This window comes from Lycorma delicatula, chromosome 4 (assembly GCF_047948215.1).
Source record: "Lycorma delicatula isolate Av1 chromosome 4, ASM4794821v1, whole genome shotgun sequence".
Classification (NCBI taxonomy): Eukaryota; Metazoa; Arthropoda; class Insecta; order Hemiptera; family Fulgoridae; genus Lycorma; species Lycorma delicatula.
The window spans coordinates 4,476,962-4,495,143 of NC_134458.1; the positions used below are offsets into that span (position 1 = coordinate 4,476,962).

Genomic DNA, 18,182 nt, shown 5'->3' on the forward strand with positions numbered 1-18,182 from the left:
ATTAAAGATTATATATACATATAAATTGATAAATGTCTCAATTTATTATTTGATCTAGCAAATTAACATTAGAATAATGAAACCAGGACATTTTGTTGTTCAATGAACAAATGGGTAATAAAGACATAAAACTTTTAAACAAAACTTGTAAAGAATTTAATTATGAACAAAATGGTGTAAGATAAGTTGAATTATAAAGCGCATTATATGTACCAGTTTATAATAAATGTTCAAAAATGAGCCCACCATCTTCAACACATTTCTTGGCACACTTCAATACTGCTTTCATTGCTGTTTTTAGTTCTTAAGGGCTGTGCTTAAGTTGCTCAGTTGCATCCATAATGCAGACAATACATTCCTCACAAGAACGTATTTTTGTACAAGATCATACGATCTTGGTGGCCAGGAATGTAAATCTCCATGACCAATCCATTTCTCAGGGAAATGATGAATTAAGCAGGTGGAAATGGCACAGGATAAGTGAGGAGGTGCCCCATCATGCTAAAAATATACTTTACGTCTCTGCGCTAGAGGAAAGTCTTCAAGCAACTGCGGCCATTCATCTTGAAGAAAGTGCAAGTAGACCTCAGCATTAGAATGGCCAAGTAATGCAAACAGTCCAAACAGCTGATTGTGAAGAAGGCTATACCATACATTGATGCTAAATCGGTACTGAAAATTGCCTTTCCCCATTTCTTTAGAATTTACTTTTGCTCATATACGCTCATTGCATAAGTTGTTGACACCATCTCTAGTGAAATTTGCCTCATTGGTAAACAAAACATACTTGTAGAGTCTCAATTTGTATTCCACCACTTGTAGATTTACAAGCAAAGCAGACTGTATCCTGGGTGTAGATGTTGAAATAGTTGTTTATGATAAGGTTAAAACTTGTTTTGTTTAAGTGTCTCCCAAACCATTGAATGCAAACCTCCGATCCACTTAGAAAGACATCATGTACTGACGCCTGGACTGTACTGAACTGCATTGATAATAATCTTGACATCAATAATAATCATAGTGTTGGACAGATGGTTTGTAGCTAGTGAACCCGTTTCCTGAAGATTGCAAAAAGCAATTGCAAAATGTATTTCATATTTTACAGCAGCAGCTATAGCATTACCATTACACATATTCAAAATGCATATCACACTAGCATATTCCTCTGTTGGAAACAAGTACGATATTACTTCAATGGCAAACCGATCACGTTCAAACAAATATTCACAGAAAGCCTTTGTTAACGACAGCACAGTTCACAGTGCCCAACAGCAGGGGAGCAGAATATGTCCAAACGCGCAAACGTGGTTCAGGGAGAATTTCACAGAAATTTTTACCAGTCATGAAAAATAGAAATCATGATGTAAACATCAACTGATGTTGTATTCACATCATTTTTACAATTATTAAATAAAATAACTGATCTTTTAAGAAGTTTAGAAAAGAAGCATTCATCCTATTGAGTATTAAGCATAATGAGAACAAAAGTAGCAATGTCATTCCTGGTGAGCGATGACTCAAAGACTCAAATCACGACAGGCAGGACACATTACCGATAAGACACATTGTGGTCACCAATGTGTGCGTGCATGAGTGCGTTTGTCTCCTCTCTACTGCACTAATCGTTTAGTTGCTTTTGGGTAGACAATAGTGTTTTTTTTGTTTTTATTAGTTGGCCAGCTGCAAGCTTATTGTTTTCTTTTAATAGTGAAGTAGTTAAGTGATTTTTAATAGTGTTAAGTGATATACACAATATACAATATAGTGACTACAAAATATCGTAATTGTACATTAATTAACTATGTCAAAATTTAAAAGGAAGCAAGATGTAAACTGTGCGTTTTCTGTTTTGTGACTAGTGCGGCAGACGTGATAAACTTGGAAATCATTTTGTAAATAAACACCCAAATGAAAAACCAAGAACTAAAGATTAAGCTAGTATTTCTGCATTTTTAAAAACTCGTGACTGATAAAATAAGTAGCAGTGAACCTTTAAACAAACAAATAAAATTTGATGAAGCACAATCACTTTGTACAGAATCGGACTTATCTTGCGGGCAAAACAATGCCAATGTTGGCAATAACGTGTCGATCTCTAACAGGCCAACTATTTATCCTAATGTTTTTGAACAGTTATCAACTATAAATCAGGCGATATCGGCCTTAATAAAAAAGTTGATGAACTATTAAAACTGAATCAGGTTAACATTAATGCAATAGGCCCATATAGTTCACTTGTCCAGGCCAACATTCCAGTTGAGATAAATGAAGAATTTGAAGCAAAACTCAAATTAATTAGGATAAGTAAATCACTTCCAGACATCTGTTGGCTAATGCCATGCTTAGCAGAACATATGGGCACAGTATAACAGTACATTGCTCCCCATGTGTAGAGCATTATAAAACCATTCCCAAGGAGGTAGTGGTTCTTAAATCTGGCACTTTTAGTATTTTCTCTATACCAGTTAATTCAACAGGTTCAGAGTGTACAGTTTCAAAATTTCAAAACCCATTTATAATTGACCACTTACAATCACCTGCTCATAAATGATGTATTGACTTTTCTGAAGCAACTGAGAAAAGAAATATAATTTTACAAAAAGAACACAATCAAAGGTGGGTGTGAGGATTGCTAGAGCAGTTTATAGTGCCATTAAAGAAGGTAAGGGTGGGAAATATTTTGAAAGATTATTAAGTCTAAATGTATTAAGAGCTTAATCACTCAAAGGAATTTTATAAAGAATTCAGAAAAATGTATTTTTTATCATGAAAGCAAAAATTTTAGATATTTTGGGTACTAAAAATCCTTTAACAAACCATTTGCCTTTAGTATCTGTCATATCTGATAAAATAACCAAACTTCATCATACATATATCAGATTACATGTCTGACCACATTAGTAGATTGTGTTCAGACTTGTATTATTACTGATTTATCATCATGTGGCACATGACACAAAGGTGATGTTCTTGTTCAGAAACTCAAATGTGATATTGAGAATTTCAATATTAAAATAAAAGAACAGTTAAATGGCATGGCCTTTGATGGACAATAATTTGATCTAATGTAGAAAAAAAACTGGCCCTGCTTTCTGAAAGAATCGACCATGACTTTTTCCTCTATATGTGGGACTTAGCACATAGATTAGATGTTTTAAATGACGTTCACAAAGACAACAGTTATTCTTGGTTTAAAAGTCAGGCTCAAACAGTAGGAAATGTAATGAAAAATTACAACTGGAGAATTGGCTATAAGGAATTAATTACATTAGTAGATGAACTACAAGTGAGTTTTTAAACCATAAATCATTCCAACAAACCCGTTTTGTTCAGAGTGAACTGAGAGTTTACAGAACATTTCAAAGAGATTTCAAATTACTTTAAATTCTTTGCAAAAAAGCGAACTAAATGCATCCAGAAAGGCAAAAACACTGAAGCCTAAAAGTATTCAGTAGAGCTAATAAAATTCTCTAAACCTGAATTCATTTTCCAGCTACTTGGGACAATAGATATTTTAGAATTAGTGCTAAAATCTAGTTGCACCACACAAAATGTAAGCATATATATCTGGACAGTTTCTGATTATTACACTTCAATGAAAAAAAACACTGAAGAAAATGGAAACTGAAATGAAAAGTGTAAAAAGTGAGGAGAATTTTCCATCTCTTTTTAAGGAGCTTGAAAGCTTAAATAACAATGTTTACTACCTGATGAAGATCTGGAGAGATTAAGCCATTCAAAAACTCAGAAACAATTTCAAGATGGAGAAGAAATTTATTCAAATGAAAAAACTTTCCTAAGTTCTAGAAAAAAACTAAAAAACCTTTGTGTAGCATTGTCAAATCAACTTGAAATGAAAATTAGTGAGCCTCCTATTACAGAAAATATGAGATAATGTTTTAGTATCAAGTTCCTAAGAATAGTAGAAGAAACAGATGCAAATACACTCGAATCTTTGGCAATTTTTACAAATTGGATCAATAAAAATCGAGGTTGCAACTTTGATGTTAAAGTACTTTTTCTACAGCTAAAAATGATGAAGATCTTGCAAACTTACATTTCATCAAAAAAATACTCGATTTTTCAAATGAGGCAAAAAAACGTTTGATTAAGACAACAGAATGATCAAAGAACTATTTAGCAACACTGAAGTTAATACTGAAATCTCAAAACAATTTTCCTCCTTGAAAACTGCTTAAAAATCTGTAGTGAGGCTGTATGTGAATCTGTTGGATCAGTCATTGGCAACCAACTGCACAACCAAAATGTAAAATTTGATACTCTGTTTTAAGTATTAATTTCATGGAATGGTCCTACCATTCATCATACATCACACCTTTTTAAGAGATTTTTGGAAAGACATTTTAATGGTGGAAAATACCATTTTATGAGATTTTCCTCAAAACATCAAATAAAAATATTCAAAACATCAAAGGTTGTTGACAGTCTCTACAAAGATAAAGGAAGGTTGCCTTTTCTTAATGACTTGAACTGATAATCATCACTGCACTCATTACAAGTAATTGTCTTTATGACGTATTTTATCATAATATTTTAACAATTTTCAAAACCGTACCTTTAACAAAATAGTTAAACAATCCTACAGACATCGAATCGACAGATTTTTTATTAGCCCTACAATATTTATGTATGTTCTAAAAATAAAACGGGATAAATTTCAACACCTGAGAGGAAAATGATGGTAACTCCTTCAGACTTCCATTGGATTTACAACTTTAGCTCTCAAGTGCTGATTTTTAGTTTAATAAGTAATCTTTTTGTAACATGTCTCTTAGATTAAACCTAACTCATTTATTTTATTTTAGTACCCTCTTCAGTGGTCATCTTCCCTTGAAGCCATCACAATACAACCAATATTAAACTACTGTGTTTATTGAGTTGTGATTATAAATGTATTTTAGTTCATAAGATAATTTTTTTAATAAATTAAGTCTCTGCAACCCATGTATTTTTATTACTTCTCTTTTTATAACTCATCACATACAAAAAATTGGTTGGTAAAACGTAATAAATTCTTGCCTTAGTTTTGGGGAAATTTCTGACCAAAAAAATTGTGTTTGAGGGAAATTTCAGGGTTATGCTTCTGCTACTATTTTTAATAAATTACCAAACTGTTTAAAAAGGTCTTTCCACAATTTTATTTAAAATAAAATGATTTTCTTTTATAGAAACAATATTACTGTGTCAACTAATTTTTAAATAATAATTAAAACTAATAACAATAAAACTCTATTTTCTGCATCTTCATTTAATGTAAAAACAAATAAGTGCTCAAATAATTCTAATACCTTTAGGATTGTGATTTAATTTTTAATTATTTTATTTATTTGATTCCTCACTCGTTTAACTTACTTTTATTTCATGCATACACATTTTAAATTATTAATCTGGATTACCCCTCTTATTTTTAGTTTTTAATTCTTTATTTTATGATGCGTCTCTGTTAAAGATTTTACCATTGGTTTCACTCAACCCACCCAAACAAATGTCGAGTCAGTTATTTTTTTTGTCCATGGAATAACATATATACCCATTCTAATATGGGCATTATCTATATAATGTATCATTACGTACCGATCAGAATAAATTATTTATTTACTTTTTTTAGAGGGCTTAAAATCTGTTTCTCCTTGAAACTAGAAACATTTCTACATTAACATTACATACTGTTTCAAAAATGTTCTGCTTTCATTGCTTACAAACAAATAATCATCATGATTAAACATTAGTATTAATAAAAACCATTACTTTTAATATATTTTATTCCAGGTTCACAGCACTGATAGATCTAATTCAATAAATGCCGATTCACAACACTATCTTCTATAGTTTCTGGGAAGTAAAAAATTATTCAGGATTACCTATATACAAGGTGTGGCTATTAAATAACAAGGCTACAGAAGAATTGTGCATGTGCCAAATTCATATGACCAACAGCTGTGTAGCGTGAAGCCTTCTCTTTCGATTGTTGCCACTCCAGTTTCTGTAGACATATTAGTCTGGCCGTGGCCTTTGTTTGGATAACATCTGTTTTTTTTGTTTTGCTAAAAAAATGAAAAGTGTTTTATTGAGCAAAGAATTGTCATGAAATTTCATATGAAACTTGGGAAAACCGCAACTGAAACTTATCTTTTATAAAAAAAAGTATTGGCGATGAATGTTTATCACGAGCGCGGGTTTTTAAATGGTTTAAGTGTTTCCAAGATGGCTGAGAAGACGTTGAAGGTGATGTTTGCTTGGATCGCCCTTCCATGTCAAAAATGGATAAAAGTAATCTGAAAAAACTGGTAATCTGATCCGATCTGACCATCGATTAACTATTCCTGCGATTGCTGAAACTGTAGGAATTGACAAAGAATGAACACTGCAAATTTTACATAACAATTTTAACATGCAAAAAGTGTGTGTGAAAATGGTGTCTAAAATTCTCACAATCGAACAAAAAGAAGCTTGTGAAAAGGTTTGCTCTGACACTTTAAATGCCATTGAAAATGACCCAAACTTCTTGGAAAGAGTAGAAACAAGTGGTGAATCACTGTTTTTCACTTATGATCCAGAACCTAAGCATCAATCCATGCACTGGAAGGCCCCAACTTCACAGAAGCTAAAAAAGCTGGAATGAGAAAATCAAAATTCGAAGTGATGATGATTGTTTCTTTTTATATTCATGGGATTGTGTACCTTCACTGGGTTCCTGAAGATCAAACTATTAATAAATGTGGTCAATGTGGTCTACCTTGAGGTTCTTGCTCAACTCCATGAAAAAATAGGAAAAAATTAACCGAATTGTGGAAGAAAAAGTCATGGGTTCTTCATCAGGACAACGCACCAACTCACACTGCATTGTCTATCAAAATGTTTCTACAACATCCCAGAGTTAAACCGCCTTATTCGCCTGACCTGGCACCAAGTGACTTTTATCTGATCCTCAAGGTCAGATGTGCATTAAAAGGAACAAGATTTCAGACTGTTGAAGCTGTAAAAGAAAAAGTGGCACACATCATGAAAGAGCTCACAGAAGAAAACTTCCAGCACTGTTTCTAACAATGAAAAATTCACATGGAGCATTGAGGGGATAGAGGAGGGGTGTATATTTAAGGGGATAATAACATAATATGTATAAATTTAAAAGAAATTATTTTGCAGCATTAGTTTTGTTATTCAACAGCCACACCTTGTACATGTATTACAGGTTCATGCAAAACTAAGTAAGTCTACCAAGTCCGCAGAACTATAATATAGTGACTACACAACACCAATGAAGTAATGAAAACCTCCGAGTGACTAAAACAGCTGAAATAAAAGAAATCAATACAAAGAATACAAATTCTAGAAGCAGCATTATCACTTACCTCCTTTTTAACATTTCTTATTAGCTTTTCCTTCGCCTTTTTATCTGTAACAAACACATAAAACATACTTATTGAATATTATTCCAGTTTATACAATCTATACATATAAATGTGGAGGAAACAACAAAATGAATAATTAAAAATTAATTTAATTAAATAATTGCATTCTAATGTCAGGATGCTAATAGATAAAAACATAAAAGGCAAGGTCAATTGTAAAATGAACTTGAATTACATTAATTAAATATATTTAAGGCATCAATCTGAATAGTACAAAAATACATAACTATGGTAAGGGTTCACTAAAAAAACACAAAGAAAACACAATGTGACCTTACTTGTCTAACTAAACATCGGTTTGAGACTGATATGTATGGTACTAAATAAAATCTAATATAGGAAACCTAGTTCCAAGTTTTATGAGGAAAGGTATTTATCAGTTGAAAGAACAATTAAAAATGGCTTAATGATCTTTCAAAAGATATATAATGGCTATAACCCATTAACACTGTTGAGAAGTTTTTATATAAATTTACCCTCTATGAGAGTTAGGGATTTTCTGAAATAATTTTAGGTTATCTTTTTCATTGTGAATGCTCCCCTTATAATCATGGCTAGCTTCACCTTTTTTTTAAGTTATAACTGAAAATAAACATAAAGATATATAAATCTGCCTCTATGACTCAACTTTTTTCATAATTAACAATGATCTAGTGGCCCTTTTTTAAATTTCAAAAATTCTTTGTAATTACAATACCATATGACAAACCCCACAAAACAATTTCATACCTATTATGATATAAAATTATAATAAAATCATGATAAACTGATGTACATTGTTTAGTTTTGGGAGTAAGCTCCTACTACAAGAAATTGTTTTTTTATCTGAAAAGGAGGGAAGAAAATCAAAGAAAAACTGTCACCGATTCACTCTGTAATTTTTCCATCACATAGATATAAAAAACACACTAAAATTTGGCATTGTAATTTGGAAGGATGAATCCACGAAACGTACAGAAAAATTATCTAGATTAACAATCCCTACAGGGTTGAATTATAAAAAAAGGTTGAGAAGAGATAACAAAATAAAAAGAGCTGGAAAATTAAAACCTGGATTCCTCTTAGATGGGAACCTATTGCTGAAAGATTTATTTCTCACTAATCCACAGGAAATGATCTACAAGAGTAGGAGTTTGAGAAATTCAATAAAGATAATAACTTCAACATTCTACAATGCATCTTTGGCTTAACCTTGTAATCCCTCTAAGTGGAGCTGGATTTACAGAATTTTGAATTTCATGTACATTTTGCAGGTCAAAAAACATAAAACAGGGTTAATTCAGACAAGACACAAGCCTGTAGTGAGCTGTTGATCTTCTCATGCAGCAAACAAATAATGGTTTTGTTCATTTTTTTGCAACTTGACATTGAATTTTGAAATAAAAACTCAGAAAATTTATAGCACGTACGGGCAAGTTCTACAATGCGATTTTCTAGTGGACTAACTAGGCAGAAAAAGCCTAATGGATTAAAAGTAAGAAAAACCATAATCACAACTAAGATAAATATGTTTAAAAGTAAAAAATAAACATTTACGAAATGTAGTAAAATTTGTAAAATTTATAATGCAGTTTTACAACAAATGAATAAATTTACACAGCTGATGGTTTAGTTGTAAATAAATAAACATCAGCACTAAGTGTAGAGAACATAACAAGAATAACAATCAAAACTGAAAAGTCTCCTCATTCATTAGGATGTTTACTTAATGACAATAATCTCTCAAGCTCAATGACAAAAAATTTCAAAAGATGATGACAGTATTGATCATCTGCAATTACCCTTCTTGCAAGTAAAATTAAATTTTTATAGTTTTATTTTACTACTGAATTTACCTTCAATAAAGAGAATATAAATCTACCAAGAGAGAGAGGGCCCTCCAAGTTGGTCTAGTGGTTTCAAATCAGCTGATTTCGAAGTCGAGAGTTCCAACGTTGAAATCCTTTCTTTCTTTTTCCTGTTTAGCCTCCGGTAACTACCGTTTAGGTAATTCTTCAGAGGATGAATGAGGATGATATGTATGAGTGTAAATGAAGTGTAGTCTTGTACATTCTCAGTTCGACCATTCCTGAGATGTGTGGTTAATTGAAACCCAACCACCAAAGAACACCGGTATCCACGATCTAGTATTCAAATCCGTGTAAAAATAACTGGCTTTACTAGGACTTGAACGCTGGAACTCTGGACTTCCAAATCAGCTGATTTGGGAAGACGCGTTAACCACTAGACCAACCCGGTGGGTTAACGTTGAAATCCTAGTAAAGGCAGTTAGTTACTTTTATACAGATTTGAATACTAGATCGTGGATACCGGTGTTCTTTGGTAGTTGGGTTTGAATTAACCACACATCTCAAAAAAAAATAGTCGACCTGAGACTGTACAAGACTATACTCCATTTACATTCATACATATCATCCTCATTCATACTCTGAAGTAATATCTTATGATGGACAATTCACTTACACTCCTACATATCATCCTCTGAAGTAATATCTGAAGGCTAAACAGAAAAAACAAAAGAGAAAGGGAAAAATTCTTAATAGGACTCCACTATGAATTTTTTACAAGATTTGTTGATTGTACAGTGATACTGTCAAAACTACTACTACAAAACTACTGTTACTTTTAATTATAATCAGTGTTCCTTGAAAGGATTTCTATTAATATAGTTACTCATTTCAAGCAGGCTAAAAAACTTTTACCAATTTTTTTCTATTTCATTTTTATATTTATTTCTATATTTTCTGAATTTAAACCAATTATTCTTTAAGCGTTTTTGAGATTCCAAGTGTGTATGGTTTAAGTTTCACAATTTAATTACATCTGCACCCACTTTTTTTTTTGCACTGATGAAATTCAATTTACACTTTATAATACTCATATAAAACTTACTTCTTTATCACTATAAAAGGCTTTTACAAACTGATATTTATTTCAAACTACATGCCTTTCTGCCAGCAATTCTTTATTATTGTTTTTTAACCTTGAAATTTTTAAGTTGTGGAACAGCACAGTAATGTTTGACAGTGTTTAAAAATTATTATATTCTGGATTTATACTAGATAAGAAGTACACAACAAACGACATTTCTTTACCAAGGAGCAAATGTAATCATTTATATTATCTTCAAATTAATGTCTTTAAATAAATATATTTATATTGTCTTCAAAAACATGTTTCTTGGGATAAGGCTGTTTCTTTACTCTACAGAAAGCTAATTCTTTAATAACTCTGAATTAGCTACCATAATTTCAGTTTCAGATAAATTAGTTATATAGAATTATTCTTTTGTACCTTTTAAGTCCTGTATTAAAAGTTTTTATCATAACTCTAAAATCTGGTACGCATTTATTATCCAAATTACTACCAACATTAGTCATGCAAAATAACAATGTATTAGTAGGTAAGAATTATTCGTCTAAAAATGTGACTGAACTTTTTACAAAGACATTCAGTTATCTGACAAGAGGTCTGTAAAAGAAAACCAAAATACATATAAACCAAGAACCTACTGAATAAGAAACAGCTACTAGCTCAATATTTGCTTTCAGTGCGATATGATTCAACATTTTTATCTATAATTTTGCCCTTCACAAAAAATTAAATATCCCCACTTTGATAGTTTATAATGGTAAGTTTCTACTGATCTGTATGCTAATTAATGTAAAATCTGTTCATCTTTTGGAATTAAAAGTTTCTTATTCACTAAAAGAAATTTCAACTTGATCCTATCTTATTTTACGTGTATTAAATGTCCTGATGCATTACTGCCATACAAGGATAAGAGTTAATGAATGTTTTTTCTACTGTAGAAATCCCTTGCTTCTTTGAAACTGATAGCAGTGAAATTCAATCGTCTAATCTCTGTGAGTAAATTTAAGCCATCACTATAAAAATATACCAAAACACATTCTAAGTCTTTCTTAATATATTTAAATATTTCATTAAAAAATTTCTATAGCAGCTGAATTACACAAGCAATTTGTTCTTTTCAACCGATGATTCTGAACTTTCAAATAAGATAGTTTTGCCAGATTGTTTGAATCCAATCCATGTGATGGTTAAACTTTATGCAAGAAGTTTTTTATAATCTATTCTATTTTTATTTGTAACAGTGTTTAATGTATATTGTTAACCCATTTTTTGATTAATTACATCATTTGGTTCTAGCTTACAGTGTTTTATCTATAAAAGAAACATATTTCAGATTTTCTACCCTCAATATAATTAATACTTCCAAGAATTATTATTATTAATTTTCGCCAACATGGAGATATAATTTCCATTAGTCTCTTCATTTAAGGAACTATATGATTTGAGGTTAGCAAGAATATCAGATTTAAATCAAGTTTATGGTTTAATAACTTCAGCACTTTTCATCATGTCAGTCCACAGGTACTACAGCTATTTTGCTGCTACAATTGAATTTTAATCTTATTCTTCTAATTAGTTTAGTCCTATGTATAATATAGAACTATAATGTACTTATAATTTCACTTTATCTCTCTTTCTTTCTCTCTCTCTCTATATATATAAATAGTCAAGGTTAGCAACCATAGGTTAAGTTTGGTTAATTATATTTAAAATTTTATTTATTTATTTTCTTATTTTAATATACCCCATTTCAGTTGTGCCATCTAAGAACTAACTAATTACAGTGGTAGATCGCCTACTACATTAATACCAATCTTTTATTTTTCATCAATCAGTTTTGCAACTTTTTTCATCTAAATTTCTTCCCAGAATTTTAACTTTTAAATGGTGTCATGTAATCGGTAGGGCTGAATTAACTAAGTTAATGGGTTTTGACCTAGTGATTTTAATTAAGTACAATTTATGAATTAATGTATCACAGACAACAGAATATCTGAGTTATCATAAATGTTATTTATGAAAACCTAAACTCCTCTTTTAAACAATTTTTTTGTTAAAAGCGGTAAAATATTATTAATTTTGTTTTATAATTAAATGTTTATTCGATTCCGAAAAACAAAAAAGGCTGACATCAAAGGGGTAATACTTTCCTCTTATTGGTTATTTATTTTTATATAGTGGAAAAATGATGATGCATGAAATAAGCTACATGAAAAATCTTAAAGCTAAGATTTATTTTTTGGGGTGGGGGTAATTTATGAGGAATTTTTATTGTTATAAACAAAGAAAGTTTTAAAAAATTCAAAACATTGATATTTTCTAACTTTTTCTGCTCCAAAATCACCTTCCAAGAAAAGTTTTTCTATGTTAAATGGAAGAAACTAAAAAAATTCCAATGAAACATATACAATTAATAATAATTTAGCTATGATTTCTTTTTTGGCGGTAGGGGGGGGTGAAATATGACAAAATTATATTGTAATATTATTATAAGTTTATTATTTAAACTTTTAATAACATTAAACATATTAAAAGTATTAAAAGTTTAAATAGACAAAAGAAGTTTTAAAAATTGATATTTTTTAATTTTGGTCCACCCCCAACATTGCCCCTTAAGTATTTGTTTGGGTCACTTGCACTATTACTATAGCTAGGAAAAAATTCAGTTAAAAAATATACAATTAAAAAGAGATAGTTTTTTTGATTTTTTGGGGAAGGGGAAATTTTAGGGCTAAATTCGTTTAAATGTGGTAAGGTTTCATGCATGTACTGAACTTAATATAATGTTGGGTTATGTTTGTAAAATTTTGAGAAAATTTACCCCACCCCATTGAGATATTGACCCCAAAACTTTACTAACTAATTGCCCCATGTTCCCAACTATATGTATAAAGTTTCATCAAAATCGGTTTATCCAGTCAAACGTTATTAAGCTTAAAACACATCAACACATGAACATATGTACAAACATTACCTCGACTTTTTTTTAGTTTTTGGGGTCCCTGGGTCATGAAAAATCAAGAAATGCAAAAAAAAAATCCCATACCCCATTTTTTGACTGATTACCATACTTTCCTTATTCCAGCAGCATAGTTCTAGAGCTATGATGCTAGGAAAGTAAAATTTATACTACTTTTAAAACTGCATAACTCTGAAAACAAATACTAGTTTAAGAAAAAATCCCTGAAGATTGGAGAACTGCAATTATTCATCCTCTTCACAAAATGAATGATAAAAAAAGTGAATTAAAAAGCCCTCTTGTCAGTAACATATAAAATTTTCTTTTAACAACTACTAAACATATTAGAAATTCAAACTGATCCAAAGTTTTGTGAGTTTCAAGGAGGCTTCAGAAAGGGTACATCATGTTCAGAACAAATTTTAAGTTTAAAATCAATCATTAAATAAAGATATTAAATCAGATATTAAGATCAAAATCAGTATTCATAACATTTGTTAATTTTCATAAAGCCTATGATTCTACAGACAGGGAAACTCTTATTGCTACAATGAAAGAATATGAAGTCAATCAGTAAAATATAAATTTAATAAAACTAACAAACACATTCTCAAAAATAAAATTTTTTGGCAAAATCTGTGATCCTTTCAAAATTAAAACAGGTTTGAGACAAGGTGATGACCTTTACTCTATACTTTTTAACTTAGTACTAGATGAAATAATGAAGACATTTTGGAATGTTAACAAATCTGCTTTTGGAGTCGGGCAGGGAAAGTAAAAATAAGAGTAAATTGTTTAGTTTTCACAGATGATTTGACTTTATTGGCGAATTCAAAAAAAGAGACAATTTCTCAAGTTGGAATTGAAAATAATTGACAAAAAAGCTGGTTTACAAATTTCCTTTTCTAAAATAGCGATAATGACAAATTCTAAACAAAATGAGAAATATATATAAATGAAATTTGGAAAAATTAAATAAATAAATTTAAATATCTAGGCAAAATAATAACCTTAAATGGTTTGCATAAGAAGGAGTTCAAATGAAGAAAAATAATTTTTAAGATTGAAATTTTTAACTAAAAATATGTACAAGAAAAATCTATCTGTAAATGCAAATTTGAGACATTATAATACAGTATTGAAACCAGTAATCAACCCTCTATGGGACAGAAACCTCCATTACAACCGATCTAGAATTACTTTTTAGAACCGAAAGGAAAATTTTTAGAACGATCCAAGACCAAAGAAAAACAAAAAACAAATACAGAATTAAGTCAAATAAAGAAATTTACAGAATTAAAGAAAAAATAAATACAAATTTTGAAGATTCAGAAAACACAATCTGGAAAAGAAGAATAAAGGGCATATGATTCGAATGATAGATTGAACAAAAAACCATTTAAAATTTTTGAAAAGTAAAACTTTGCCCCCATACGTAAAACAAGTAAAGGGAAATCTAAATAATGCAAATATAGAAATAAAAGATTGTCAAGATAGGAAAAACGTTTAGAGAAAAAATCTGTAAGATAGAGGTTCTTGTCAAAGCAAAAAAAAAGAGCGTGCATGCTGGACAGAACAAAAAACACAGCATGGTGAAAGAAAGAACTCTGGAGGAGAAAGAAGGAAATCAAAACAGAAGGAATCAAATTATATTCACGTGGTACTCTGCAGGCCTGTTCAAAAATAAAACACCTGTCCATTGTTCAGTCTCTATGGCTAAGTATTTTATTAAGAAACATTATTCAAAGGAACTGAGGATTGTCAAACTAGCCTTGTTTATTGCTCTCCATTGTTGGAGGATGTCCACTAATAGACTATAGAGGTTTCAATGTACACTTCTTAATAACAACAATTAATAAAAAAAAAGCATATTTAAACAAAATAGTGAAAATATGTATTTGAAAAGTTGAACTTTACAAAAAATTCATCACCAAACTGTGTGATTATTTTAGTTAATGATCTATCCTAAACATTTACTAAACTAAATTAAGCTTAAAAATTATTTACCACTGTATAATGTTAAATATCAACAGGATAATGAAATAATGAAAAGCTAAGGGGTATATTGGAAATGAAGGCGATCAATTAAATAATTAACTATATATGAACCAGAAAAGAGCTATGAAAGGAAGTAATAATTAAGAAAGTATAACAACACAGATAATTAGGTATAACAGAAGACTGCAAAAGTGAAAATAAAATACAAAGAATAGTAATGACTAAAATATAAAGAAAATTATTATGCAGAAATATGAATTTAGACTTGGAGAACCCTATGAAGAATTGTGTGTAATGTGTAAGAATATGGACGTTAAGTATGGACACCCAGAAAAGGAGAAGTAAAGACAGAAAGCGTTTGGATTGTGGAGAGAATGAGATTGCAAAGTTTAAATAGAGTAAAAATAATGAACGGTATGTGATAAAAGGTAAATAATTTTAAACACAGTTACGCTGCAATAATCAATTAAGGGTAACGTTTTGTTGAACTCTGCTTAAATAAATAATTTTAAAAGATATTCACACGTCGTAGGTAGCTTTCAAACACAAACTAAAATTTGCGACAAAACCACATATAAAAAAAAATAAAATAATAATCTTACCGTTTGCAATCGACCCCATATTAAAGAATTCTCCGATTAACTACCACAAAATATTTACAAATAGATACTCTATGTAAACAAACTTGAGTAACAGATGACAATCGATTTCTTTGGAACAGATGTGTTACCTCAGAACAATCATTATATTAAAATGTAAATCACTTCAATATAACGAACTCTTCCCTGCATTACTTTCCTATTTTAAAGAGAAGCAACCAAGACACGGAGGTTTATACGAATTGTTTAGCAACCAACGGAAATTTTACAAGGAATCAAACCGCAATATAATCAACCTTCTTATCAGCATACTATCACATGTACATTGCTACCAACCTAATATAATTCGGTTAAAGAACGCTATCGTTTTATGAATTCACATTTTGCTGATCGTGCATAACATAAAACTACGTAAAAATTAATATTACCGAGAAATAATTTAAACAGTTGAACTAAAATAATCTCATATAATAATAAAAAATCATATAAAGTAAAATTAAATTAAAAATATAAAAACGAACAATTATTTAAGTCCTAATAAGTAATATTACTGTTTACAAGAAATATATTATTTCAAAGGCATCATTAGTCGTTCTCCTAACATTAATTTACTTTGAAAAAGTCAGATTACAAAGCTTGAACGTCCAAAAAAAATCAACGATTCTGTTTAAATTAAAAAATTAATTTGAATCAGAATATGAGTAGGTCAATATCTGGCTACCAACTAAACCGCTAATTTGTCGTTTAACAGATACTAGTTCGGTAGTAGCGGTATTTATTAGATTAGGTGCAAATCATATATACAAGAAAGTGTTTTATATCCTAAATTTTGAGTTACGTAATTTTGTATATATAACTTTGAACTTATATTCCGATCGTTACGTTCACTTCAAAAAGCAAAAATAGGCCCAGATTTCTAATAAATGGTGGATAAAGAAATCAGATAAATTTAATTGATTATAAATGAGTAAAACTAATGCACATAAAGCAATTTTGTTTTTTTTAGAAAGAGACAACTTATTGCCTCGCACTCATTCCCCGTCTTTTATGATTATTACTCATCACGAACATCTGATGTTCGAAAAAACATGTAACTTAGAATAATTATGGTTACAGTTTAGCAGTTTCTGTGGTCAAAAAAACTGTAAGATCAAATTTTAAGTGCTAAATACCACCTGCATTTCAGTATAAATACTAAATTGCAAAGCAATATAGGAAGAGAGGCAAAAGGAAATTACTATCACTTGTCACTTTCCTTAGTATTCTTAGTATTGCTGAAATTCTCAGGTAACTACTGATGACTGGCAGATTACCTACGACTATATCAGACATAATAAATCATATATAATATAAGGGTAAAAACAAAATCTGTCATGATGGGCCATTGAACATCATTCCCAATTTCTGACAGTAGCGTAAAAGACGACACATAATATTCCACTGTCAGAAACACTCTGTTAACTAGCTCTTCGTGATTTAGACTCCAAATGATACAAACATGTTTACTTGAGAACTAGTTTTATTGAGAAAATTGGTATTACAGTGTTTGAATAATCTAATCAGATATGTTAGCTGAGATATAGAAAAACATTTAATCTAATTTAAACTTGGTTAATGGTGGATTTATCACAAGACTATATGTATCAAGTTAATTAATATTAAAATAATCATATTAGGATATTCAAAGTCACCAGTGAATTATTTAGAAAGGTCTCAAAAAGAGATGTAAGTTACCAAATAAATAAATTATTTAAGTAGACTAGACTTGTCACTAATAAATTTGAGAAGAGCTGAAATTAGTAGTGAGATAGTCATATTAAATAAAAAACCTCATTGAAACGAAGCACAGAAGCCATTTGAAAGTTGTTATTCAGATAGGGGTTTAAAAAATGTTATATTGTTATCAGAAAGAGTCTCAGAAGATAACTCATTGTTTTCTTGAGAAAGCTTTTTTGTTTTATATTGATGACCATTAAACAGTCAATCATATACTTAGGTCTTGTTTTATCTTGACGATTAACTAGCTTGGTTGGTTATGGCAACACTAGATGTGTCTTGGAGATTTATATAAGATACAGCATTTAATAATAATAGCTGTACTTCAGTCATTCAAACTGACATTGAACAGTACACCATATCACCAATAAAAACTGTTTAAATTAACATATCACACAAAAGTCATGCAAATTTAAAAAGAATTTATAACCAATATTACAGTTAATGAATTCATTTTCAGAAAAATAGAGGTATCTAACCATTCATAAAGCTTTGTTTTGAACCTTTTCACCAGCATATTCCAAATAACAACAGTCAGTTTAA

The 18,182-nt window shown here is 30.1% G+C and overlaps 1 protein-coding gene across 2 annotated transcripts in view; it reads right to left on the reverse strand.

The window, feature by feature from the left end:
* The window catches only part of LOC142323060 (small G protein signaling modulator 2-like), a 133,258-nt gene extending 117,076 nt beyond the window's left edge, over positions 1-16,182 (reverse strand). For both annotated transcript variants that reach the window (XM_075362185.1, XM_075362184.1), the window contains exons 1-2: positions 15,867-16,182; positions 7,374-7,417 (exon numbers count right to left, since the gene is read on the reverse strand). In XM_075362185.1, the coding sequence (XP_075218300.1) occupies positions 7,374-7,417; positions 15,867-15,885 (63 nt within the window). In that variant the 5' untranslated portion in view covers positions 15,886-16,182. The remainder of the gene's footprint in view (positions 1-7,373; positions 7,418-15,866) is intronic.
* Positions 16,183-18,182: the final 2,000 nt, after the last annotated feature.